At 35.8% G+C, this 27185-nt stretch overlaps 1 protein-coding gene across 1 annotated transcript; it reads left to right on the plus strand.

Moving 5' to 3' along the window:
- Nucleotides 1–24: 24 nt before the first annotated feature.
- nudt14 (nudix (nucleoside diphosphate linked moiety X)-type motif 14) lies at nt 25–27185 on the plus strand. Its single transcript, XM_032585254.1, has 5 exons — nt 25–198; nt 9036–9079; nt 14518–14582; nt 14872–15160; nt 17729–27185. Exons 1-5 carry the CDS (start codon nt 118–120, stop codon nt 17976–17978), a joined length of 729 nt encoding a protein of 242 aa, XP_032441145.1. The 5' UTR covers nt 25–117; the 3' UTR covers nt 17979–27185.

Here is a 27185-nt window from a genome sequence, read left to right on the forward strand (position 1 = left end):
TTAGATTACTCGAATCAGAGCTCGTATGTCCTTTCCCGTATTCCGTAGGCATTCCTTCACTGTCGGTGTGCAGAGACGGCTTCGGTAAACCCCCAAATCCCGCTCCAGCTGTACATTATGGAAGAGATTAATAACGTAGAAGTCGTTCCGTGCACAGAGTCCGAATACCTGAAGCCGTTCCGGGTGCTCTACAATCAGGTGAGTTATCTGTTGTCTTGTTGGAGGATGGAGGATGCTGGAGGCTAGCCCAACCCCCCATTCATTTAGCAGCTACAGCAAAGCTAAAACAAGGAAGGCTAAAAAAAACCGACCTTAAGCATCTCTGCTGATTCTCATTAAATTAAATTAAAAGGCAGGGAAAATCCGACCTCTTTTGTTCAGTCTTGCACTCGCGTTGACTCAGTTGTCACCTTTTGTTTGGTTGATTTAAACTGGCGACTGTTAAGCTAACAGGCTAATTGCTAACGCTAGCCCACAGAGGGCTGTTTAATTTCCAGGCATCACGTTAACAGCAGCGCATGCTTTACATTAGTTGGTTGGATTCAGTGTTTTGCGGTTTAACGCGACAGCAGATGCTGTTTTAATGTTTTAAATGTGGATTCTGACCCAGGTGAGACTTGTTGATCTCACTTGTGAAAGTAACTCAGACTGGTTTTTGAAAACTCAAATATTTTCCACGTTTTTTCACTTGATTGTTATGTATTTTGAGTGTTTACAGATCGCCTGCCTTTTGTTTTTACCCTCTTTATGTATAATAAAGCATCAATGAAGTCTGTTGTGTTAGTTTAATGCCGCTGGATTACAATAGCGTGCAGGATAATAATGAATGCTCTCACTGAAAGAAAGCCAAGTTCAAGTCTGTTTGTCCGTATGGTCTCAAACAAAGCGAGAAGAACACAAACACAGGCTGCTGTCCAGGATAAATCTAGTTTTTTAAGTCACAAATTAAGTTAGCCAATTTTCTTCTTTTGAGCTCAGGGGATTTATCGTTTCTTTGTACCGTAGTTTAAAAATCTTGGTATTGAATTGTGGACAATGATTGATGAGAGACCATACCAAGGTATATTAAGGCTTTAAAGAGTTAAGTTTTCAAATTTCCAAATAAATAAAGCATAGAATTTTTTTTCATTCCCTTCTTGTTGCTGCTTACTACCAGTCAGCTGGCTGAAGGAATGCTAATCTTTCTCTTTGCATGCAAGAAGAGATAAATGAAGTAACACTAAAGTAGTTAGTAATGATGGCTAATTGGACTTGCTGAGCTCCGCTGATACTACCATCATAATTACATAAAGTTCAACTTGTGGCTTGTAGAAATGTTCATGTGGAACATGCGCCCAAAGTGAAACAGGATTGTCCTCGCATTTGGTGTTTGGTTGGCTACACACATAAAAACCAAGTTGATTGGATCTGATTTGGAGGTGACCATCTGAAAACCTAATTTATTTAATGTGTTCACCCCATCAACAAAAAATCTGCTGAGGAAAATCTTCCCCGAGTGTGTGGTTGAGGGCAGGGCCTCCACGCCACCAGGGGTCCCCCAAGAGCACCAAACTAGCAAGATAGACAAATATACATACATTTTAAATAATATTGAATATTGCAAACTCAGTGCTATTCCAAGTGGGAAAACAAATTCTGTATTGTTTTGATAAATAATAATGATTCATCTGTTCCTGTTGATGGCTGCTGCCACTGTTGGGGAAACATAAGATATTAAATTTTGTGTTATCAGCTAATTCTACTTTCAAATAGTTAAAATGAAATGGCACTCTGCCATAAATATCACTCTGCATTTCAAAATCTAAATGATTTTTTTTACTTTGTTACTCCTGTAAGATTAAAATCAATAGTCATAATTTCACTGGCATAATGCATGCTAATTACAAATGATGCTAATGATGGTAGGTGTGTAGCTTAGGAATGATAAATCATCTGGTGCTGACATGTTGGTCTGCCCCCCCGCTCTCTCCCCAAAAAAGCTGCTTAGGGCCCCAAAAAGGCTTGGTACGGCCCTGGTTGAGGTTCAGCCGACCACCAGTTGGTTGTTGTCAACCTTCGGCAGAAAACAGCACATTTAATTAAAGTTTTTACTTATCGTTTATATTTTTCTTCATGATGAAGCTACACAACCAATGTTGTTAAAGCTGGGTTCTGCATCTCAGAGGTAAATGAGGTTGAACCTCCGTCAAATAAATGAAACCAAGATTATTAATTGGAATTACTAATGCACCTCTGAACTTTTTAGATTGCTAAAGGTTTCTCACCCATTGTAAAATGGGTTAATGAAGCAGAACAAATGCAGGATGTACTATAAGCCTGGCGGGCCATCAGGCTTTATCTGCGCCACCACCAGACTAAGCATTGTTTGTTTATTTTCTATAGGTTTTTTTTATACACCAGGAACAGAGATGGCAAAGATCAGTTTAAGAGTCTCTTTCATGAAATGGTTGGTTTTACAATGGCATTTCTTAAGACTTTATAGTTGTCATTTAGGTAATGTTAGTAATGTCTGCAAATACTATTTGCTGGAAGAACATGCTAAGTTTTAAAAAGCGCTGTTTTAAAACCAATTTTGAGCCATTTGTGGCACCAACATCCAGTGTTTGTTTTACTTTTTATCTCAACCTTCATGTTTTTGGAAGGTATGATGATGTCATTGTGGGAAAAACCAAAAGTTCCTTGACCTGGATGTAAATGTCTCTAGTAGAGCTTTACCTTTTTCCAATATTCATGGAAAAGGAACAGGAGTATAAGATTAAGTTGGTACCCTTCAGCAGGGATGATTTTTGTGTCATTGATGCACAGAGTAAAGGGTTTTTAAGGAGATATTTTGTTTGATAAGCTGTTAAAACAGAGGATATATGGGCTGAATAAGACAAGAAGACAGCAGTTGGATAACAGAGAGAAATGATGTTGGGCTCTCTTGTTCTTGCCAACGTTTCATCTTCATTGTGTTCCCATTAGAGCTCAGGAAGAGCCGTTCGGAGACAAACGCTTTTCTGTCTCCACCACAATCTTTTTATGCTTGTCGCCTGTACATCTGCAGCTGAGCCGCTGGTCGTCGACCAAATCTGCTCCCGCTTCCATGCAAACTGTGGAAGTGGGTAATGCTTTGTGCAAGAGGCTCTCTGATTCATTGACGTCTAGAGGTGTTTTGTCTCATCTCCCTCTACAAAGCAGGTGATTGTCCCTCGTTGACTCCGGGAAGACCCTTTTATCCGTCTTACCCGCACTGTCTCAGAATCACAAGTTGCTACTTAGAGCTGCATTATTGCCCTCAGTTTATTCATCATAATGATTTCAATGATTCATCTGGAAATGTTTATCTACGTAGAGGTTTTGCACAGAACTAAATCGGTATAGTGTGTCTGTTTGAGAGAACATGTGATAAATTTTTAACTGAAGTGTTATATTCATACAAAAGTAGATGTTAATGAGAGACAGATTTAGTAAAAAGTCTATTCTGTGATAAATATGACAGTGTATTAGGGCCATTATAAATCCACAGGGCCATTGTGGATTTAAAAAAAACAGGACGTTTTCACCAAAAAACTCATAAGTTTTCTAAATAAAACAAGGACATTTCTAAGATTGAGAAGTAAAAATAATTGCTAGAAAACATTTTTGAGATTAATCTCCAAAATATTCTGTGGAATAACCTTAAAACATTTCTGAGTTTAAAAAGTTTAAAATTTGCTAGAAAAAAAAAATCTGAAATTTTTCAGACTAATCCCAGAAATATTCTAGAAAAATCAAGGACATTTCTGAGCTTGAAAAGTAAGAAAATTGTTAGAAAAAAACTCAAATTGTTGAGACTAATCTCAACAATATTCTGGAAAATCTTGGAATTTTCTGAGTTTAAAAAGTAAAAATTTTGCAATGAAAATAAAATCTGAAATGTTTACATTAATCTAAAAAATTTCCATAAAACCAAGGAAATATATGATCTTAAGTAAAAAAAAAAAAAAATACTAGAAAAAAAACAGAAATTTTGAAATTTATCAGAAATTTTTTGAAAAAAAAACTTGAAAATTTCAGAGTTTGAAATGTCATAATTATGCTAGAAAAAAAAATCTAATTTTGATTGAAATTTCCCATTTTTTTCTAGAGAATTTCTGAGGTTAATCTTAAAATTAAGTTTTTTTTCTAGCAAATTTTTTTGATTTTTAAAACTCAAATTGCCTTATTTGTTCTAGAATATCTCTGAGATTTTTTGGCGGAAACTTACTCCTCTTTTTTAAAATTATTATATATATAAAAATTATTATATATATTATATAAATTATTATATATACGTATGTATATATATATATATATACAGTATATGATAGCATGTCAGGGCCATGAGACAGAAGCTAAAACATGAGGGGAGACATTTAAAGTGCTGTTGTATTCGAGGACAGCATTCGAGGTTTTTCTCTGCCACAGCTGCCTTCTTACGACGCTGTCAAGACACATGAGGTGTGTGTGGGTGAGTTTAAAAGAAACGGTAATTAAACTTTAAGTACCTAAAATACCGAGCCTGTACATCCGTCCCTGTAGTAGCCGTTCTCACAGGTGCCTTCTATTTCAGAGGCCGCATTATTTCCATGTAGCCTGCCTCCTCTTCCTCCGTCTCTCCCCACGGGCTAATCTCTCTGTCGTAATCCATGTCGGCCGCGGCTCTCGGTCTCCCCTGGGCTGTTCGCGCTGTTCCCGCCCTCCTCTCTCAGCAAGTGGCCCAAGTAATGAGGGGAAACCCTGCCATCTGTGTGTTCTGCAAACCAGAGAAAGAAGAGAGGAAATGGGTTAGTTTCACCTCACACACTGCATGGGAATAGACATGTAATCACATTTAAACCCACTGGTATATTTATTCTGAACAAACCATATATCTAATTGATATTATTAGGATTGGTTAGCTATTTCTAAATCCCGTTGACTTCACGTCTTGAAATCTCACCATGCTGAGAAACAAAACTCCCAGCTTTGTTCTGCACATCAATGTTTGACACAAATGACTAATTTAACTAAAACTGAAAAATGTAAGCAGGAATTATGATTATTCAAGTAACCAGAATGTTCTACTGATTTTATTTTGACGATTAATTGGATAAACAAATGGACACATTCTGCAGATTTTTAATTTAAACCTTTGTCTACAATATTAGAAATGCATTAAAATGCAAATAAGTAACTCAATTTCTTTTCAAAATTCCTTTAACTGAAATATACTGTACTTCCTACATCAACATGTGAAAAGCTATTTCTGCTTAAACTAACAACAATACAATGGAGGACTGATATGTTGGTTATTTTTTGGATTAATTGCTTAATAATTGGCTAGCTAACGGTGCTTAGTAGAAGATTGTTTTCTTTTATTATTTTACAGAATTTGAACCAGGTGAAGCTAAAACTACTTGATAACTTTTGGTTAGAACCTAATTGCAGATAAATGTTTCTTTTTTTATCTTAATTGCAGAATCTATATATGTGTGTTTTGTATAGTTTTGGCTTAATTAGCATGTTCTTCCAGCAAATAGCATTTTCTTGAGTCTTTATACTCCAGTTAACGATTAATCACTTACAAAATTAGTTGATGATTATTTCAATAATCAATTAATCACCATTAATGCGATTGATCATTTCATCCCTTGTCTAGATCTGTATTTTTTTGTTGTTTAAGAATAAAAAGTCACAGATATCAAGTTCCCATATGTTTTGTAAAAATCAATGTTATATGCAGTAAAATAGGGTTAGGGTAAGGGTTAGGCTTTTGCCACTTCAATATTTCATATCTTGGCAGTTTTGATCAAGTTCTCATGATTTTTGTGTTAAAAATGTAGCAGTTTACAACTAAAAGCTGATTTCTATTGAACAAAAAAAGTGAAATTAGCTTGAGCATATTTGAATTAAGTAAATGCTGGAAAGTAAATGACTTTTGAGTTTGACTGCTGATCCCCAAACAGCTCTATAAATACCATTAAATTGGTGTTTATTTTTTGCATGATGGATGAAACTCCTGTTGGTGTCAATGTACCTCATGTTTTCACCATTGAAATGCATGATGGTTTTGGGTCAGAGCCATTTTGTTGTTGGGTTTCTGAGGTTTGGCTTCTTGTCTTCTGGAGGAATGGGACCTTTTTGTTGACATGACAGGATTTCTAGGAGCGTAATTACGTTGGTAGAGTGTCCGTAGTTCTGCTAAGACATCAGTCTCGGCATGATGTCCTGGGATTAATGGCTGGGAGTGAGCATTCACTGCCGTCTGCTTGTCCTGGGCCGACTTCTTCATGTGATTTAGTCATTGATTCCCTGTAGAAATCCGACTCTCGCCTTGTTCAGCTCGACTCGCGCCGTTTTCTCAGGTGTCGCTGAACCACCGCCTCACACCAGGTCTTGTGTTGCTGTGGTTCACTGCGTCTGACTGAGCTTGTGGGAGGAGAAGAGGTGTAGCCTAAATATGAATCAAGGTCATATTTCCTCAGGCATTGAAAATGTAGGCTAACTTACCCTTTTTATGATGGCATGCAATGTGGAAAGAGCAACATGGGCTAAATTAGTGTTGAATTTACAGGAGATACACGGTTATTATTGCATCAGATATTTAAAGGAAAACCCTTTGTGGTTTATGCTAATTGCATTTTCAAATACAGAAGTCTTTTTTTCTATGTTTGTTTTTTTTAAATCTGAAAATAAATTCATAATATTCTTTAATATTAAATATTAATGGTGTAGATGAAAGATTGTACAAACACCTTCAGTCTGTTGAATGTGTTGAAGGATATCCAAAAATAGCAGCATAGTTACTTTAAATTGTATAGTTATAAACCTCTGATGTAAGACTTATGTAGGTAAATTAAATATTTTACATTCAAGAATGTACTTCCTGTTAATGCTTGCTGTGTAGCAGTATGCCTTGTTTTACATGGAGAAACAACAATATCTGCTAATGATGCTAATGATAGCTGCTAATAATGGTAATTATAGCTGCTAATGATGCTGCTAAAAATGCTAATGATGGCTTTTAACAATGCTAAAGGTAGCATTGTTAGCAACCATGCTAACAAGTTAGAACCGTTGGTAACAATAGCTGCTAACAATGCTAACAGTAGGATTACTTTAGCGTCCAATATTTGCTAAATTAAAGGGCTGTTTCTCTGTTTTTTGTGACTCTTTTAATTAATTATTTCTTCTCTAGTTTAAAATCTGGATTACCTGGACTGCTCAAAGTTAAAATGCAGAATGTTACGCTTTTTGGAATCTTTATTTTTTGTTTTTGAAAAGAAATACAAATTACAATAGGCCTGAGCATCGCTTTCGCTGCTCAGGCCTAATAATTTTGATGGCTTTTTGCCTGAAGACAAATTTAGAAATGGGTAAGCATAATGATTTGAACATGTGGACTAGTAAAAGTCCATATTCTGAATGTCTAAGCAAATTGTAATACCGTAAATCCTAGTGTTATTAAGTTTAATGTGCTTTAATGGTATCAGAAAGTGGATACTGACATTTATTTATAGTGCAGTATAATTATATCGATTCTACGATATTTATAAATTTTTTGTCCGCAAGTATCGATACGTTAAACCATAGGGGCTCATAAGCTTATACCGTCTTTTTAACACGTCTGGTTTGTGACGGCGTAGCAGCAAGACTCCGCCTCCCCCAGTCTCACTTTCAACTTGTGCTTAAAGTGCACATTATAAACTACACACCAGTTTTTAAATTGTGTTAATAGGCCAAGTAAAACCGGAGTTATGCTAAAATAAGTAAACCATATTTTTCCGAATGTCAGAGAAATGTCAAAAACCGGCTTTTCCGGTTATGTGAAAGGGAATAATGAGCTTCCAAACGTAAAAAACGAAACCCAACATTAGATTCCTTTGTTTTTGGAAATCTCAAATTTTCAACAAATAACGATGGGCTGTGTTTTGTTGCTAAGAAACAAAGTAAAGTTGTGCAAGTAACCGTGACGGAGAAGCGGAACGGAGCAGCAGCAAAAGCAGTGAGATCGCAAAATTAATGCAAAGTTTGGATATCGGAGCGAATAGTGGCATCCACTTCGTAATTTGTTTTTAGCTTAGTGGTTTCTGTTCTGTATATAAAGGATTACCTGAAGAATGAACAGGCAGCAGGCAGTGGCGCTCTGTTTGGAGCTGTTGAAACTTTAAGTTTTATGTCAAATCCACATGAATTAAATGACAGAAAATAATTTTCTCTCTGCATCTTTGATTCATTTTGTCCAGCTGTAGACTGTTAGACTCTGTCAAATCAGAGTCAAGTATTGTGTAGTTGGTGCTTTTAATCAGTTTTCAGTTAATTAAATCTAAGTCTATGGAACACAAAATGTCACTAAAATCACTCTGTCCTAATAAAATCTTTCAGAAAATCGTAAAAGTGCATCGAATAGCACAGTTTGTCAAATATCGTGATACATATCGTATCGTGATCAGAATATCGTATTGTGAGATTATTGTATCGCTACACCCCTATTTACTTATATACAGTACTAATTGATGAGCTGCTTGAATTCGCAGGTAAAGTGACAAGAATTGTGAATGTAAACAACTATGATATTTAGTTTTAAGGTCAGGCGCCATCTTGGAAATCAACAGAAATAAGTGTTTACTTTCAGACTTGTGAGATGATGATGATGATGATGATGATGATGATGATGATGATGATGATGATGTGACCATAAACTATTAAAAACTTTCCAAACCTATTGTCACCATCACTGCATGGCAGTGACGGTGCCATGCAGTGGCAGTCCTTATGACTGAAACTTATGACGTCAAGTTTCAGTCATAAGGAATTTGTCGCTGCCAATTCCAGACATGAAAAGTTTCACTTTCCAAGGAATTTCTAATTTTATGCACAGAAAAATTTAATTAACCACACTCTGAACTTTGTCTTCCTTTTTCCACAACTATACTGTTACTCATTGCAAACAATAAAACAAGCAGAAAAGACCACGATGAGCTGAAATCAAAAATCTTTTATTTTGCTTCATAAACTTCAATTCTTGTGGTTTTTTTTCTTCTTTTTCACAGAATGGCACAAAGAAATCCTGGGACTTTATGCAGAGTCACGACAGGTAAAATCCAAATTTTCCCCTTTCAAATGCTCAACGTATGCTTCGGTTTGCAGAGATGAAAATCAGTCAGCAATGTTTGGGCCATTTAAATATTGTGCTGAAAACTTCACTGTCGATCCTCGTAAATCTCTAAAACGTGCTTGTTCTTTTAATTAAGAACAACCTAAAGAGCTTCACTTAAGCCAGGGGTGTTCAAACTTTTTATTAAAATAATAGTCAAAACTGCTTACAGGGTAAGAGAATGTAAAAAAGCAAAATTAAATCAATCAAATCATTTTTTTGTAGGAAAAGGGTGTTATTTATTCCAAATCCAAAATGTAAATAGGATTTTGCATGTTTTTGTATTAAAAGAAAGACATTTTGCTCAAATTATAAAATTTATTTCCAGTTATTATAACAGGATTTTGTTAATTTTCTTTCAAAACGTTTGCTATATTTAGCCAAGTTTATTACATTAGGTAAAATCTGATTTGGGTGCAGCAACATTGGTTTTTCAGTAAAAGTCTCTGGATGAACTTGGTTCTTATTATTATAAAAGCTTGGTTATGAAAAGATGAACACTTTCCAATACAAGAAAATCACATCAGATATAAATTTACCCAGATTCTAATTTTTTAATTGCAGTTGGTGGACCGCACCAAATCACTTCCAGGGCCATAAACGGCCCCCGGGCTTCACTTTGGACACCCCGTGTTGCTCTCTGTGATCTGAAAATAAATATATCTAGAATGTTTTTCTACTACACAGTTTATAAAACAAAGCATTTTTAAATCCTGATTCTCTCTGAAATGCAAATTTAATAAATCTGGTATTTTTATTCGTTTATAGCGAACTCCTCAGCGATGGTTGAATTAAAAATGGCGATTTTCAGGGGAAGTTGCTCCTGCTTTTTGTGTGTGTTTTTACATGAAATAAAATGGCAATAAAACTCTAAACTGTAACAGAAATCTCACACTTGAGTGCCAAAGCCCCAGTTCCTCTCCTTAGTGATGCCCTTAGGTCACGCTCAGGTCATTTCTAGCCTCTTTCCTGCACTATTGACCCCAAACAGAGATTGTTGTTAAAGAAACGGCACCCCTGAGAGAAAGGCGTTAAACGTCAAACCTGCGTTTCTAACAAAAGATTTCCCCTGGCGACAGGTAGCTATTCACAAAGAGGAAATCCTGCCAGGTTGTTATAGGGTCTCCAAAAGAACCTGGGATTGTTTCTAGATTTTTGTTGAATTGGGTTGGATTTATGTTTGCAGTGCTGGAATGTCTTTCTCAAAGGAAGAAGCATTTAAAAGATGCATATTTTAAGTTTTTGTAGGGCCAAAGTCCCCAAACTGAAAGTATTCAAAGGCCAAAATTTTACGTTTTGTTTTTTCTTCCATTAGAAAGTATTTCTGTCTATTTTACGTTTTCCTAAATATTTCCAGTGATTTACCTTTTTGAGAGTTTTAATTTCCATTTCTTAAGTGTCTATAAGATGCTTTTAGTAAGACTTTTCTTCAACCAAATGTAATGGATGGGTGTGCCAAAGTCTGTTTTTGAGTAAAAACTTAATATAAAAAAATTCTTTGTGTCGTACTTAGGAACATATAAATATGCAACAGAAAATCTCATCCTAAAAAAAAAAAAAAATGACAAAAACGGTGTTGGGAGTGCCAAATTTGTGCCATTATTGAATTGCGAACTGGGGCCGCACAAAATTAATCCAAGGACCACAAATGGCCCCCGAGCCACACTTTGGACACCCCAGTTTTAGATGTTTTAGTTCCCCTGCAATTAAATTTCAACTTTACTCTTATTTTTCCAGAGCAACCATAACACAAGTCATACCTTTGTGTTTTTATCATAATCACCATTCATGTTTTGTTTTTTTTAATGGTGATGTTAGGTTATTATTTAAGGAGATGTTGATTATATCTACTTCTCCCTGCTTGTGTACTTTCATCATAAAAACCCAATTGAAGCAAATAAATGTTTAAAAAATAGTTTCCTTTATAGAATTTTACAACAATATGTGAAGCTTTAGGAGAAGAGACGACATTGCAGGACAATATTATTTACTCGCAGTCCTTGTACTGACCGTTAGGTGACACACGCGAGATTGGAAGCAAGTCACCTTGTGATGCAGGAAATATTGGAGATTTTTTTAGCTTGCAAAATGAAGCTCTTTGCAGGGTAAATTAGATAAACTTGCAAATTGAAATTTTTCAAAAACTCTCCAGGCCTGCACTTGATTTCCATTTTTTGGCCTAATAAGTAAAACACACATGGGCCCATGTTCTTCCTCTGATATTGAAGAGATTCACAAAAATGCTTCTTTTTTTTTTTAAATCAAAAAAGGTTTATCTTTTTAAGTTGAGCAAATTATTTGCTGAGTTCATAATAAGTTCAAGAACTGTACTTTGTTTAGGCCAAACTAAGCATTAAATTGGCCTAAATCATGTTTAAGATGAAGCAGAAGGTGTTTGGAAATGTTGGAGACGACATCAGAGCCCGAAGTTAATCAATAACTAATTAATTTATAAGTTATGCGACTGCACCTCCCGTTTATAAAAGTCTAAATCTGAGCTACAAAGACTTTAAAGCAATTAGATGGTCCATCTGTCTGTCAGTGTCTATATTTGGCTAATCAATTAGATCAATGAGGAAATATTGATCTGAGAAATCCAATCCCAGCCCAGTCAGGGGTATAGTGTCACCATGGCAACCACCAGTGTTGCCCTTTATTCAGTCAAGGAGAAACACTGAAACTGGGATCTGAATTGTGCGTCAGGCTGCGGTTTTAACTAAAACGGGCCTGAAATTTCTGATCAGCTTCAGGAAAAAGCAGCACAATGATGTCAATAAAAAAAAAAAAAATCCCAATAAAATGCACTGAAGTATGTGTTTACAGTGTAACAGAATATTTACATAAAAACAATAAAAATACATAAACATGAATATTTTTCCAAGATGTTGTGTTTTTGGATGTTGGTTTAAGTGTTTTTCCGGCTGCTTCCCATCAGTGAGCGACATTATATGAAGAGAAAAATAAAAAAAAATACAACATTGGTCAGAAGTGCAACTCTCTCATGTTCTTCTGGGAAACCAGCAAAGTGGAAAAAGTTGTTTTTGTTTCTGCGCTTTCAGCGAGGTGGCAGAAAGGAAAGAAGTGATTGAGAAAGGAAGTGGAGCAGCAAGTAGCCGAGTTTCTGAAGCTGCGGGTGTGAAACCCTTTTAAAAAGGATCAAAGACTTCAAAATTATCAGCAGAGACAAAGTTTACCTTTTGTATTTTGTAAAAACTGTCCAGGCCAAAACAGAATATTGTGTAATATTGTCAATTGTCTAACATTATTTACATTTATTTCTGTTTTCTTTATTTTCAGGTCTTTGTTTATTGAGATATTTGAAACACATGGAGATGCACTGCAGAGACATAATATTCTGGTCCAGTTTCTAGTGCTCATATCTTGGTACACTTGAAATAAAACAAAACTAACTTAAAAGTAGATATTCAGCAAGAAAATTGTTATTTAATTTCCCTTTGGGATAATTTTTTTTTTTTTGAAATTGAATTGTTGAAATAGGAGCTCGTTTTAATTAAATAATTACATAATATTGACGAAAAAGTTTGAGTTCCACTGGCGCCGTCACCTAGCAACACCACCCAAGCCCAGCCCGTCACCTAGCAACCCAGTTTTAGTTCCACTGGCAGATTATTCCACTTAAAACACAGCAAAAATGTCTTAAGTAAAATAATCTGGTACTTTTTCAACAATATTAAGAAATTATGGACTTAAAACAAGATTTTATGTCTTGCTAAAAATTTACTTTTAAGTTAGTTTCGTCTTATTTTAAGTGAACTAAAATATTTCCAAGTAGAAACTAGATACAAACATTTGGTTAGATTTTGTGTTTTTGCAGTGAAGCGACAAACATGATGCAAACAAACCTGTAGGCAAACAGCTTTATAGTTCAGATATTACCTGCTATACTTCTGTTTAGGGACTTTAAAACACGTCTCCACATGTTTCAGTTGGTTTAGATAAAAATGCAGATTGCCTCCTGACTGTTTCAGAGTGTCTATTCAGTCACAGCAATCCCCCACTCAGTCTTTTGTTGTCTTATCCAGACAGTGGATAAGACAGCATCTGCAGTTTGTGACATTTAACTGACATGAGGTATATTTTTGGCGAGCAAGGAGCGCAAATGCGTTTTTCATCATCTGAAATTTAAAAATGCAAACAGAAGTTCATCATCGTCTCAGGAGTTGTTGTTAGAAACTTTTCACAGCAATCTCCTGGTTTCCCTCTGAGCATGGGAAAGACGGGGCAGGGTTTCCTGCCGCCTCAGACACATCCGCTTTCCCAACGCCGACCCTAGGCTTCACATTTTCACCGACGCGCGCACACACACACACACACACACGCACACACACACACCGACAGACACAGCAGTGACCCTTCGACGGTTCACGTTCACCCTCGCTCTAGTTTTATTTCCATGTCCTGATCCTGGTTGCGACGAGTTGAAATCCCAGCGATGTGACCTGCTGATCTCCGGGTTCCGATTCTTATTTTAGTATTGTTAGTCCGGCTAATGACATTTATTTTAGTATCGCTTTTATTTTTAGGAGTTTAGAACAGGAACACTCCAATATAAAGATAAATTTGGAAACCTTTGTCATCTGATGTAGCTTAATGAAGACGTTTATAAAATTTATTGTCTGAGCAGTGTTTTATGCAAATAGTTTTATTTTTAAATACCCTTTCTGGGATTAAATGTCACACTGGAAAACACTAAATCTTACTCTTTGGTTTATTTTCTAATGCAAATATATTGGTGCACTTGAAATCAGTCAAAGCTAACTCATAAGAAGCTTTTCAGGAAGAAGTAGGAAGTTATTTTAAGTCAATAATTTAGCTTATAACATGGGGAAAAAATTGTTATAAGTGAAATAATCTGCTACTGGAACTAGAAAAAATTCGACAATAATAAGAAATTATTGACCAAAAAGAAGTTATTACTTACTTGGACACGCCTGATGTCAAAATTTAAATTATAAAAGGAAGTTGTCATAGCTGCAACTTGCTTTAAGAAAAGAAAGTAAGGTGCGATAAAATCAAGCCTGAAATCTGTTCGTTTATCATTGCATGTTGGTTTGACCTGTAAGGTTAAAAATCGTTATCCCAAAAAGAAAAAACTCAGTCTGACTTACAGATGTATAGATTTGAGCTTCCAACGTGGAAAAAGATGCAAACAAATGGATTCAACAAAAAAAAAAAGTATGTGGGAAACCTTTCTTTAAATAACATTAAAAAGTTAAAACTGCAAAGAAAAAGCCTGAGCTGGTTGTGAAGGGATGTCTTTCATTTGTTACAACATAAAATGCTTTTATAATGAATCCATGCTTCTGAAATGAAATATTAAAGTGCTTAACGGTGACTTTTTCTGTATTTTTTTGCAGCGTATCTGTGCTGCTCTTCAACACCACCTCACACTGTTTTGTCCTCGTCAAGCAGTTCCGTCCAGGTACCTTTTATTTTTTTTGTCACTGATCTAAATTTGGACTTTTGAGCATCCGATGTGCACTTTCACTTTTAAAACGACGACACACACCTTGTTTAATCGGCTTCAGAAATCCCTGCAGCGGTTTAAATTCAAGGAGTCTGGGCCGTGATATATCCCCTCTTTTTATCCCATTTAGATAAAAATAACCACAACCGAGAACACGGTTACATTTTTAACTTTAAATATAATACAGTTTGCTGAATTCATATTCATCAATCTCAGCATTTCTCCTCTTGTCTCCCACCTGCAGCTGTTTACATGTGTGAGTGGGAAAAGGCCAAGACAAAGACCTCTCAGGGCGCCGAAAAGACCGAAGAGGGCGACGCCTCCGAATCTCAAGAGGGCCAGTCGGCCTCGGCCGAGGAGAGCTCTCCTTCGTCCCAGTGGCCCCCGGCCTCGGCGGGGGTCACCTACGAGCTCTGCGCCGGCCTGGTGGACAAACCGGATCTGTCGCTGGAGGAGATCGCCCGGCAGGAAGTGCTGGAGGAGTGTGGCTACGATATACCAGCCTCCAAGCTGAAGAGGATTACTTCGTTCAGGTTAGCGCCGTTTTAGACGTTTCCTCAGAAATAAGGGTTCGGTTTGGAACCACCTGCTGGTTCTTCCGAGCTCCTCCCGTAAATCTGCTGGCCATCAAAATCGCTCTCGCGTCAGAGTGAAAGACGGTGACAAGCCTAACAAATGCAACCCAGAAGGTAGAGGCCGTATGAATAAAGTGGAAAACAATTCCCCTGTTCACGGTTCAGGAGTCGCTTCCTGGTGTAAGGAAGAACAGTTTCATACCCAGTAAAAATAGATTTTCCATTCTTCTGTGCGGAAAAAAGAAAGAATGGTAGCAACAACTGAATTAGACTAAGAGTTATAGACTTTAAATAACAGCTGGATTATTGTTCAAGATGCTGTAAGTGTCTCTCAATATAAAGGAAGGGAAAAAAAACAATATTTAACCAATATATCAGCTATCATTAGAGCTGTTGCAAATGATCATGTTAGTAGTCGAGTCATCGTATTGATTATGCTAACAATTAATCAAATAAAACATTTCTGTACTTTCTATTTAAAGAGGATCTATTATGCAAAATTCACATTTTTGTATATTTATTGGAGTTTTTACTGCTACTAAAAACAACCCAAGAACTTAAAAAAGCAAACAAACAAACAGCCTGTTTTTGGCAATAAATTGATGTTTCTTGGCTGTTCCAAAAACCTTCAGAACGTCACAAATCAGCAGGCACTGGCGCCGTTACCGAGCAACCCCAGTGAAGCCCAGCCCGTTACCGAGCAACCCCAGTGAAGCCCAGCCCGTTACCGAGCAACCCCAGTGAAGCCCAGCCCGTTACCGAGCAACCCAGGCTGAGCTCCAGCACGTATAATTTGGTGCAAAAAACGTAATGAAAATGTTTTGTCGCCCACCAAGCTTTCCTAACTTGTTCAAATTAGAGTCATAGGTCACCTTTAAGCTAGTAAAAAAAAAACATGACAGAAAAAATGCTTCTAAATAAACAATTCAGTTCATTTTATAGCTTAAAATTCAATATGTTTATATAATGATTTTAATGTGCAAAAATAGACGAGAAATGAAGCATTTTATTTTTAATGCTTATTGATTTTTCTTGGTGTAAGCAACTGTTTTAGTATTTGGAATATTTTTTTTTCCTAATCTGAGGGAAGTATAAAACAGGAGGAAGCACAGTGTAACGAGATAAAATATTAAAGCTAGCTGTTTTAACCTCTGAAATGAAACCCAACTAATAACTGCTGTAGCTTCTTAAAATAATAAGCAGTGTGAGTGAGTTGGAGGGAAACATCAGGGGAAACCATTCATCACTGTCAACATGTTGGCTGCCAGGATGTGAGCAGCCCCACATCCGACAGTAAAACCTGGACAGGCGTGACTGAACGCTAATGAAAATATGTTTTTGATTTGACTTGAAAACCTCCTGCAGCTCTGTTGGTGTCGTCTGGGTCCATTGTTATGTGCGGGCAGCTTCCATTGTGTAGGATGGTGTCATCTTAACCCACATGAAGCCTATAAGGGTGTTTTGTTTTTTCTTTCTTTTTCTTTTTTCCATTTGGCAAATATGCACAAAAACGCAGCACAGCTCAGGAAATGGAAAACCCCAAACAATACTAAATGGGATTTTACTCTGTAGTTCCTTGGAAAAGTATTCATTGTTGTGTTTGACTTCAATGAATTTGTCGTGATTATAACAATATTGTTGTTTTGAGAGCCTTTTCAAGCAATAGAAAGACCAACATTCTAATGCATATTTATCGTTTGAACTTTTTATATTTCCAAAATGAAGAGCAAATAAAATGGATACCGAAGTTTTTTGTCATTTAGTCTTTGGTAGAAAGAGAGAAAAACAATCACGCATATGGAAATTAAGATCATTTTAATTTATCATGAGATTTATTGCTTACTGCAACAAGCGTAATTATTAAGTTGAAAGAAAATTATGCATGAGGTTTTTTTTCTTCATAAAAATCTGAAAATTGGAGCATATCTTTGTACTCATCCTCCTTGGTAAACATGACCAAGGAGGATGTTTGGTCATGTTTACCAAATAAATAAAATTAATTTTATTTATTTATTTTTTAAATAAACAATACTTAAAAAAAAATTTAAATAGAAAAAAAATGTAAACAATAGAATGCTCACCTCATGATGCTGTTTTTAAAGCATTTTCCATATAAACAAACAAAAACAGTTTAATTTTAGTCTCTTCTAAGCAGAGCACCTTCTTCTACTTCTTGCACATTTTTTCTTTTTCTGATTTAATTCCTTCTTTTATGTTTTAGGATCAAGAAAAAAAATTCATTTTTCGCATAGAAAAAGTGAAGATGTATTTTCATTTTCCATATTTGTGAAAAATAATAAGAGGAAGAAAAAGTATTTGCCAGTTTCATTCTCTACTCACATTATTGTTTTTCTGTGTAAATTCTGTAGAAATATTATACCAGGCCGAAGAGGCTTTAACCCTAACCCTCATGCATAAAAAAATAAGTAGAAAAGCATTAATTCATGTTAAGTTTCTGAGGAAATGTGGAAAAGTTCAAGGGTTTTTCCAAACTACTGATTTTCAAGTGTGTTTTGTCCTCTACAGAACAAACGTGGGTTTAATAGGTTCGAAGCAGACCATGTTTTACGCCGAGGTTTCCGACGACAACTGCGTGAGCGCCGGCGGAGGCGACCCGCGCGAGGGGGAACTCATCGAGGTCGTCAAAGTCCCGCTGCACGAGGCCATGACGTTTGCCTACGACGAACGTATACCCAAATCCCTGGGCCTCATTTTTAGTTTCATCTGGTTCCATAATAACATGTCTCCCAAGTACAAGATATCCACCAATGTGTAACTAACATTAGCCACTATTTCTATTATTTACTGCATATTAAAGTCAAACACACTGGCCCGGCACACCCTCTGCTCCCTCACAGCTCATCATCCTGTGTTGCCTTTTCTGCTCATTGGTACACAAAGCAGGGTGGGCTCCTTCTTTTGTCTTTATCACTTCTTTTTTAAATTATTTTTTATGTATTTTAAATATTCTCCTACGAAGAACCAGTTTGGCGCTGGTGCAGCTTCTCTTAAATAATTTTTTAATATGCTAATTATCTATTTCTCATGTGCCATCTCTTGTTAATGGCTTCATATCACTCGTCATATTTGCCTGCACAATTAAAGGAAGGCTCTGGCGCTCTTGGATGTTTTCTATTTTACATTATTGTAGCCATTTTTTAGGTATTTTAATTAGGCCTGTCACAATAACAACTTTTTGCTGGAGGATAAATCGCCCTACAAGTTATTGCGATAAACGATAATATTGTTTTTGAGACCATTTTCAAGTAATATAATGGCAAATATCATTAAGCTTTAATTTTTAATGAACATTTAACACTAGAAATGGAAGATATTTTAAATATCCAAAATAAATAAACTGAAATACTAAATAAAATTGATTTTAAAGTCTCTGTAAATAAAACTGTTCTTCAACAAAGGGACTAGTTGAGACCAACACACCAGACTTGAGACTTTGGTCGTCCAATTTTTGGTAGAAAGAGAGATTAATAAACCATGCAAATGGAAATTATTGAACTCATTTTAATGGCTCATGTGATTAATTGATTCATTGCTTATTGCAACAGGCCTAATTTCAACACCTATGTAAGTTAGGCATGGGCTGGTTTGTACAGAGCTCTTCAGAGGGCATGGGGAAACTTTTTTCTTTTGCATTTCCTTGCAAAAGGTTTTGCGTTCTCTACAATAATACTAATCAATTCATGCAGCATAATTGAATACTGTAAGCCTTTCTTACTGCGCTTTCTGCTTTAAGCTATGTAAGGTTTTTTCACGAATGTTAATATCTCTTTGTGAGATATCTGAAGTTTTATATATTTTTGTTTAGTATAGAAATGAATCACAAACCTATAAACAGAAACTTTCCGTAGGTAGGAAAGAAATAAAAATACATCTAAACTTCTTGGACTATTTCTGAGTTATTGCGGGGAAACAAGTCATCTGACAGTTTTAATTGTGTCTCTATTGTGCTGGTTGTCTGGTTTTAAAGGGCCGTTTTCATGTGCAGTTCCGTCTCAATCTTACACAAACGGACGTAAACATGCAAAATCGAGTTTCAATCAGTTTTTTTTCACCAAAGAGTTTATTATAATAAACACGTTTCCACTGAGGCTCTGTAAGAGCCATATGAATGAAATGAGTAATTATTGATATGACAGGAGCAGGCGGCTTTGACACCTGGGTGGTGGGTGTGTCGATGTGGGCGTGGCTGTCAGCTAGTGTGAATGGGAAGGTTACTGGCCTTGTGTGTATGAGGAAGCGGGTGAGCAGGGTGGTCATAGTTTCTGTTGACCGTGTTGTAGTGCCGTTGATCGTTGGCACTTGTGCATTGTTTGGCCTGGTCAGTCCGTGTTGCAGTCCTTGTAAAGTTTGAAGCATGATTATCAAAATGGGGAAAAAGCGATAATTGTGACAGATGAGATTCCCCGAGTTAACCCAGTGCGGCCCTCTGCCACCATTTGTTGCACATTTAGGCTCTTTAAATATGTATATATTTGAAATGTTAATTGACATTCGTGACTGTATACAAAATAGACCAGCAAATATTGCAGTAAGCATATTGCGAGGGAACGCAAAAGAAAAAGATTTCCCCATGTCCTCTGGAGGGCTCCGTAGGTTTGAGATATCCTCCAGTTTTATGGTATTTTCTCCAAAACTGAGAGAAAAAATCTTACTGCTTCTATTTTGAAAAACACCAACCATTATTACAAGTTCTCAAAAAACATTGAATATTACAGTGATGTTGATTTTGATGCATAAAACAAACACAACACAACTGTCCGTGTTTTTCATGACTGGAAATATTTCCAAATTTATCTTTGTTACATGTGAAGGTAAGTCAAGCGAACTGTCAGTATTTTAACAACATGTAGGGGAGGGGAAGTGTTGCGTTAGCTTAATCTCTGCTGAATAAATGGTGTAATCTTGGCATACAGTAACAATAACCGGCCCATGCCTACAGTAGAAGGCAGTTAAATGTCACAAACATCTCAATAATGCAAAGACTCCCATTTAGAAACGCATTCCCATTTATAAGTACCTAAAAAGCAACATTTTAACAATGAATTTAACCCACATTTACCCGGCATTCACCCTGAATCTGAACCGGACAGCAGATAATCACCCAGTTATGCAAAAACATTGAGGTGTTCAGGCAAGCCATATGTAATTCCTTCGATCCCCGTCCTTTAAGCAATAGCTGTTCTACTACCCAATGCTGAAAAATAATTTATTAGCCTTGAAATTAGTGCCAGTCGAGATATAATCAACCCTCGATCACACAGGGATATCACACCCAACTTTACTCTGAGGGAACTGAAGCACAATCATGCTAGAAAATGATGTACAGCAGAACTTTTTGAATAAAATAAAAGCTATATATGTAATGTATTTTTCTTTCCTTTTTTGCTGATGACACACAGTTTAAGCTCTAATAAAATTAGGCTCATTAATGCACTCAAATCTACTCTTAGCATCTTTGTTTTAAAAGTTACCTACCCTTGCAGATCATTAGTGAGAAGAATGGATCGTTTTTCTTTTCCATAGGAACTTTAAGAAGATATTAATTAGCATTTCCAAAATGAACATTCTTTCTATACACAAGTTACAAGAAAAACCTCAAACTCATGAATACACGGCTAATCTCTGAACATCAGCAAATTGCCAAATCTCAGGTCCAACTATTTCAACCTTATACTTTTAACAAATCTTTGAATGTGACAATGATCAGCATGCCATTATTCATAATCCTGAAACATCCCATTTCAGAATCACTTCCAGCTTGTGTATCCGAAGACATCCGAGTGTCCTCTGTATTTTTATTAAAGGGCTGGTATTTCATTAATTATTTCATGTGTAAAAACAAAATAATTCTCACACAGAAGTGTTAAAATGATATGCAAGATCTGAAACAACGGCCATAGTGTTTGTGCAACACGGTGATGTTTGTGTAGAGCAGATAACATGTTTCCAAACGAGAAAAAAAAGCAAAATTAAGTAACTGATATGTTGTTAAATGCGGTGCCACAAGAATGCCTTGGGAGATATAAGGCTGTGTGAAGTGCAATGTTAAAAATATTTGTTGGAAGTCATTTATTTGGTGATTGTGTTTCTAGGAAGTTGTACACCAAAACAAGATATAACGACTTTAGCTTAAGCCTAATGTTGATTTGAATTCAACAATTGTAAGGTAGTTTTTTGGAATATTTTTCTTTGGTATGTTCATTGAGTTTCAGTTTTTTAGCAACAGCTGATGCAGCACAAATTTCTCTTTTATTTATTTAAAAAGATAGCTGACTCCACACTTAATTAGAAAGTAGACCACTAAACCCTACTTAAAAATAAAGTTTAGGCCCCATTTACACAGGATTAAGACCACTTTGGCTTTTTACCGCTGCTTTCCTGGTTATCTCATCACTTTGCTACCAGCATTTGGATCATATCTGTACTGCGATCTAATTTAACAGTGTGCATAACTTCCCATTGCATGTTATCGTTTACATCTGGAAATTTGGCTCATGTGCACAATTTGCTGCTGAACAGCAAAATTTATTCTTTTATCATGCCATTGTTGGTGCAGTAGAATAAAATGAAACCTGGAGATGTAGATATTATTAATTTGGTGCAGTGTGCCGCAGCAAAGGGGGAAAATAATGTAGAAAAAGTACTTTTTTTTTCTCTTGACATTGCAACCGACAACAGCGCCACCTTGTGTTTCAGAATTGAACACCAAAAAACACTCAAACATTTCTCACAGAAAGAATACAACGTTCAGTCTGTAAGAGTTTTATGTTTTTATTGTGATCTGTCAGAGTTGGTGTTTAGGTCACCTTTTTTTATTTTGTAACTGAGCCAAAACACACCGATATCCTACGTCACATCTACATGATCGTTAGTCAAGCTAGTATAACTGAACTATTTCCCTCTCCTTCGCTCATTTTTTCGGGTTTAAAACGTTTTCCTAACATTATCTAGTTGTTGTAGTGTTGACAATTAGTAGCAAAGCACTGCATCCCTTTTTCTCTTACATATCAGGCGTACATTTGAGATTTAGCTCTTTGTATTGACAACGTAACAGCTAAACCCAATGGTAGTCATCGTAATGTCCGACGTTTGTGCCGTTTTCTCTCGCCATTTATCGGCCATAAGCTCTTAAGGAGCTTATGCCTCCTTAATACCCATCTCATTCACTAATGTCAATTTGGTAGCAAAACTTATTTTATCACGCTGTGATAAACAGTTGTAGTACGCTGACAACACGCTGCTAACTATGGAAACCAGTGAGTTTTAAGCCTGTCCGGCTCTTGCTGCAATCAAGTTGCATGTGCGTCCGCTGTTTACAAATAATCCCTCTATAAATGGGAAGTTTCTGTACCTCCACCATCAGTTTCAGATCCAAAGAGGAGGAGTGAACACCATCAGGATCATTAGCTTATCAGCATTGATGCAGGTAGATTGATATTCTGGGCAGAGCAAAAGCGACACTGCCCATCAGGATTTCATGCAATAACCTTAATTGTAAGCACACATCTGAGAGTGCAATCATTCACCCAAAATCTGTTTTCTTTCCCAATCATTCTGAGCGGATCACCCAATAACTCTGACTGTTATTTAGGAGCTGCAATCCGGTTATTGTACAATTGTGTTTATCGACGTCATAGGCAGCTGCTTGCACTTTTTCTCCTCTTCGTATTGATGAATACAACTAATAGGTTTTACATTTTAACTGCAAGCAAACAACTCCTGACTCTTCTCGTCTCCCAGCAACCTACATGCGTAATTTGGAGGTGTGTGTTCTTCTCCCCGGATAATGCCTTGTACCCACGTAGCCGGGTCTTCGTAAAGACAAATATCTCTGCCACGTACAAACAGGATCCGTTTCAGAAAGGGTTTTCATCCACATGAATCCACACAAATATGTGACTCAGCGTTACTTTAAATATGCCAAACCTATAGGGGGCAGTGTAGGGAAAAGCTAAAACCTACCTCAGCCAATCGGATTGCTTCAAAACAATTTCTTGTTAGGAATTAGACATAGCTCCAGGTGGTTTGTCTGGACAGATAGATACTCTTAACTAGCGTATTAGAATATAAAGTTAATAAAACACAACACAATGTTGCTTGGGAGTCACGTCAAAGCAAGTATGTAGATATATTGGCACATTATTTGGTGCAGACTGTAATGGCCATGACCCTAAATCTCATGCAATCATAAATACGGAGTTTTCTCAAATCTCCACCTTGGTCTGAGTTTTTATAAACTGTTTTTAGTGATATTAAACTGAGTTTTGTTTGGATGAAAGGCCAAAACAAACAATAATTTATTTGTTTTTCCAGATATCTGGCTACTTGCGGACAAGGCCTTCGATGGGAATGTAGCCTAAGTGGTTTTATAGTTTTAGTTGGTCCACTCTCATGTTGTAAGTCTACAGATGAGCGTTTCTGATTTGTGGACTACCAACTCATTGGTCGAATGGAGAATTCAAAATGCCTTTGCATATTTATTTTTTCAGATTCTAGTCGGTTCAGCCTTACTAACAGATATTGCAGTGCTTCTCCACCCTGAAGTCTTACTTCTTTCACAATAACGATTATACGTTTGATTAGATTCTAACACCATTTAATGATTTATTTTCTTCCCAAACTGTGCAAATATATGGATTTATGTTTAAAGCCGTACATTGTCGCTGAGCTTCCATCAGGATATTATTTTGCATTAATGTTCTTAATTGATGACTTGTTTGTTCATATTCTCTAAAAAAGGATTTTAAAAATAACTTTAAAATAAAAACTCTTAAGCCAGATCACCTAATAAGTCAAACTTTGATACATGTAGAAACTTCACCATCAAAAACCACATGACCTGTTCTAAGATGTCACAATTGTAAGGCAGCTGTGAATTTTACTTCACTTTACATTATAACCAGCAACAATATTTATCTCACCTAAAATTTACTTGTTTTAAAAATTATGCAGCGTTTTAAAATAAATAAAGCCATAAACCATTAGAAGAAAAATATTTTAATAGTATTCACTTCAAAGTTCAAGTTTACTTCTGGTTTAACGTTGAGAAACTAATAATATAAATGCCATTTAAACTTGAAGGCCAGTCTGAAACTAAATGTGCCTATCAAATGTGGACAAAGTTGACATCATTTTTTTTATGGATGCGTTTTTAATGCTGTGAGGGCTAAACACCAGATAGTCAGTAGAAAAAGATGGTTCAAAATAACTTTTAAACATTAATAGAAAGTCTTATAAGCACAATTCAAAGAAATGTGCATTTGCTTACATTTTGTGAACTTTCTTTTCCGAATAGAACAGCCAAAAGACGAGTTTGTGCTTCTTTAAAAAACGTATATGTTCATATTATAAATAGATATACAGCAAGTAATGACCAGAACTCAAGTTGACTTAAAGCTGCATTCGGATTTACTGACGGCTTAAAAAATAATCCAATCATCAAAGGACAAAGCATCTGCAAAGTGTGAAGGTTACGTAACTGAGAGTCAATTGTTGGCAAGAATGAAATTACAAAAAAGGCGTTTGAGCTTTATGGTGGCACTTCAGGTTCACCTGGTTGAGCCTGATTCAAGAAGAAGGCAGTTATGCATCTGAGCGAAATGTCTGGCTATAATTCAGGATTATAGTTTTGCAGAACCAGTGGAAACGAAAGCTATTTCAAAAAATGTCAAGTTGTAAAAATTATAAATACAAAAACAGTGTAAAGCATATTTTTCCTTTCAATTTAATGAAAACCAATGCAATGTCAGTTTGTGAAATATTCACAAAACTGGTCTAACTGAAAACTTTTCTGGGGTTTTTGCACTTCCGTCTTTGCTGGAACAGTTTATCAGATGTAAACTATCTAAAATTAATGAGTGTTTGGAAATGTTCACAGTTTTTTGTGCAGCATAATGGATCTAAGCAGCAGTCTGGTGAAAATTAGCCCGTTGTTCTACGCTTTGCTTCGCTTGGAAACGAGTGTAACGGTGTAGGAAAGAAATGGCAAAGGATAGGACTGAGATTGTTTTAGGCAAAACAAATATGGATGAATTTGCACAGAAATGTAACAATAAAACACTATATAACATATTTAGGGAATTTATCAATATAAAACTGTGATATGGGGGTTAAAAGTGTAAAACTAAATTCCAGTTTTTGTCAAAAGTTCACAAAATCAGTCCAACTGACAACTTTTGGGGGGTATTTATTTATTTATATATATATTTACTATTTTCCCTGCTGGTACATTTTGTAAACTAATCATGTAAAATTTGGAAATGGTTGTAAATGTTCACCGTTTTTAGTGCAGCATAATATCAGTCTGGTAAAAAAAACAATTTTTTTTAAATTACGCTTTGGTTCATGAAGGAAGACTGGAAGAGCAAAGGAAAGCAATGGCCAGATTACAACTAACATGATTATAGGCAAAGTAACACAAAACTAAACAAATTTTCACGAAAATGTCAAACTTTGCAACGAAAATAAAGATAGATCTTTAAATAACCAGCGTAGGCAGTTTATCAGTAAAAAAAACAGTTGATTTGGGGGTTAGTTAGACTTTAAGTAAATCGTTAAACATAATAAATATAAAAAATTGTAAACCATTTGCTGATTTTCAAAGAAAATTTTGTCAGCTGTCAAAATCACAAAATTGGTCTAGAATGGGCAACTTTTGAGGGGTAATTTTATTTTTTTCCTTTGCTGGTTCGGTTTACCAGATGTAAATTAATCACATAAATTTGGGAATGCTTGTAAATTTTCCCAGTTTTTTGTGCAGCATAAAGAATATAGTTGACTCATTTGGCAAGAAAACAAAATTTACTTCCTAAGACATCTATCACCTTTAAACGCCTAAGTTTCCTACTTAATGATGGCATTAAATGCACTTTGGACAGCTTAGAGTGAGGCAAGCCATATTTACGCTACTGAAATATACAGTATTTAATACTAAATAAATCATGTATGAGCTGGATTTTAGCCACTTTCCCTGCGTTTCTACCTCCATCTCTCAGGCCCACAACAAAAGTTTGTCTTTTTTGTTTTTTAAGGCATTCTTTTGCATCTTAATGCTCCACCACACGTATAACAAGTCAACACTCAATGGTTCTCAGTGGTCACAAAATAAAATCATCAATACAAGAATTTTATAAATGCTCTGTTTGCTTCTTTTATCTGTGATGCGTTTTAGTTTACTTTTGTTAAGGATTTGTGCATTTTCTTCACAACTTCTTACTGTGTTTCTGATGTTTTGAGGTGGAAAAATGTTAAAGGTGCTATGTGTAGTATCCTCTAAGAGAATATGTGTCGGTCTTAAATAAAACCACTGTTCAGGCCTGAACAGTGATTAATTACCTCTGGTCATTAGACAAAACAATGGTTCTGGCTTTGCTGAGGAATCCTGAAAAATGCACTTTGATTGTTGGACAAAGTGTGCAAAGTTGGTCACGTTTGCCTCTTTTCTTGCTGTCTGGAAGCCACATTTCCAGAAAACGACTCTAAAGTGGCTCATTGTGACTTTATGTTGTAGCACTTGTTAATCTGTTTGGTAAAATAATGTCCAGCGACAAATCCTACACACAATACCTTTAAATGAAAGACCTGTTTGGATTTTTTTCTTATTGTAAACATGAGTCAAATGTAAAAAATTTTTCTCATTTTTCTGGTGTCTCACTGAATTTTTGTTTTTAAAAAAAAATGTCATAAAAAAAGCTATAAATACAAAACATTGCTGATTTATTAATTTCTGTAATTTTATGCTTTGTTGAAAGTGTATACACATTGTGGGCGGTGTTTCTGGTAATGCTTAGGTTTTGTTAATTTATTACCTAAATGTTGAAATATTTACATTTCAAATAAAAAACAAAATAAAATAAAAAACTTGGTACAAACATACAGTGATAATTTAAACATTGCATGTGCACTAACTGTGTTGAAATAAACTGCATAAGTTCAAATAAAATGTGTTTGATGCCCAAAATAA

This window comes from Xiphophorus hellerii, chromosome 15 (genome assembly GCF_003331165.1).
Source record: "Xiphophorus hellerii strain 12219 chromosome 15, Xiphophorus_hellerii-4.1, whole genome shotgun sequence".
NCBI lineage: Eukaryota > Metazoa > Chordata > Actinopteri > Cyprinodontiformes > Poeciliidae > Xiphophorus > Xiphophorus hellerii.

What these genes read in the sequence shown, in the direction of transcription:
- nudt14 (XM_032585254.1), top strand. Translation starts at nt 118, where the DNA reads ATGGAAGAGATTAATAACGTAGAAGTCGTTCCGTGCACAGAGTCCGAA. An exon ending in TCCGGGTGCTCTACAATCAG is followed by an intron (nt 199 to 9,035) that starts GTGAGTTATCTG and finishes TCTTTTTCACAG; the next exon opens with AATGGCACAAAGAAATCCTG. An exon ending in AAGAGGATTACTTCGTTCAG is followed by an intron (nt 15,161 to 17,728) that starts GTTAGCGCCGTT and finishes TGTCCTCTACAG; the next exon opens with AACAAACGTGGGTTTAATAG.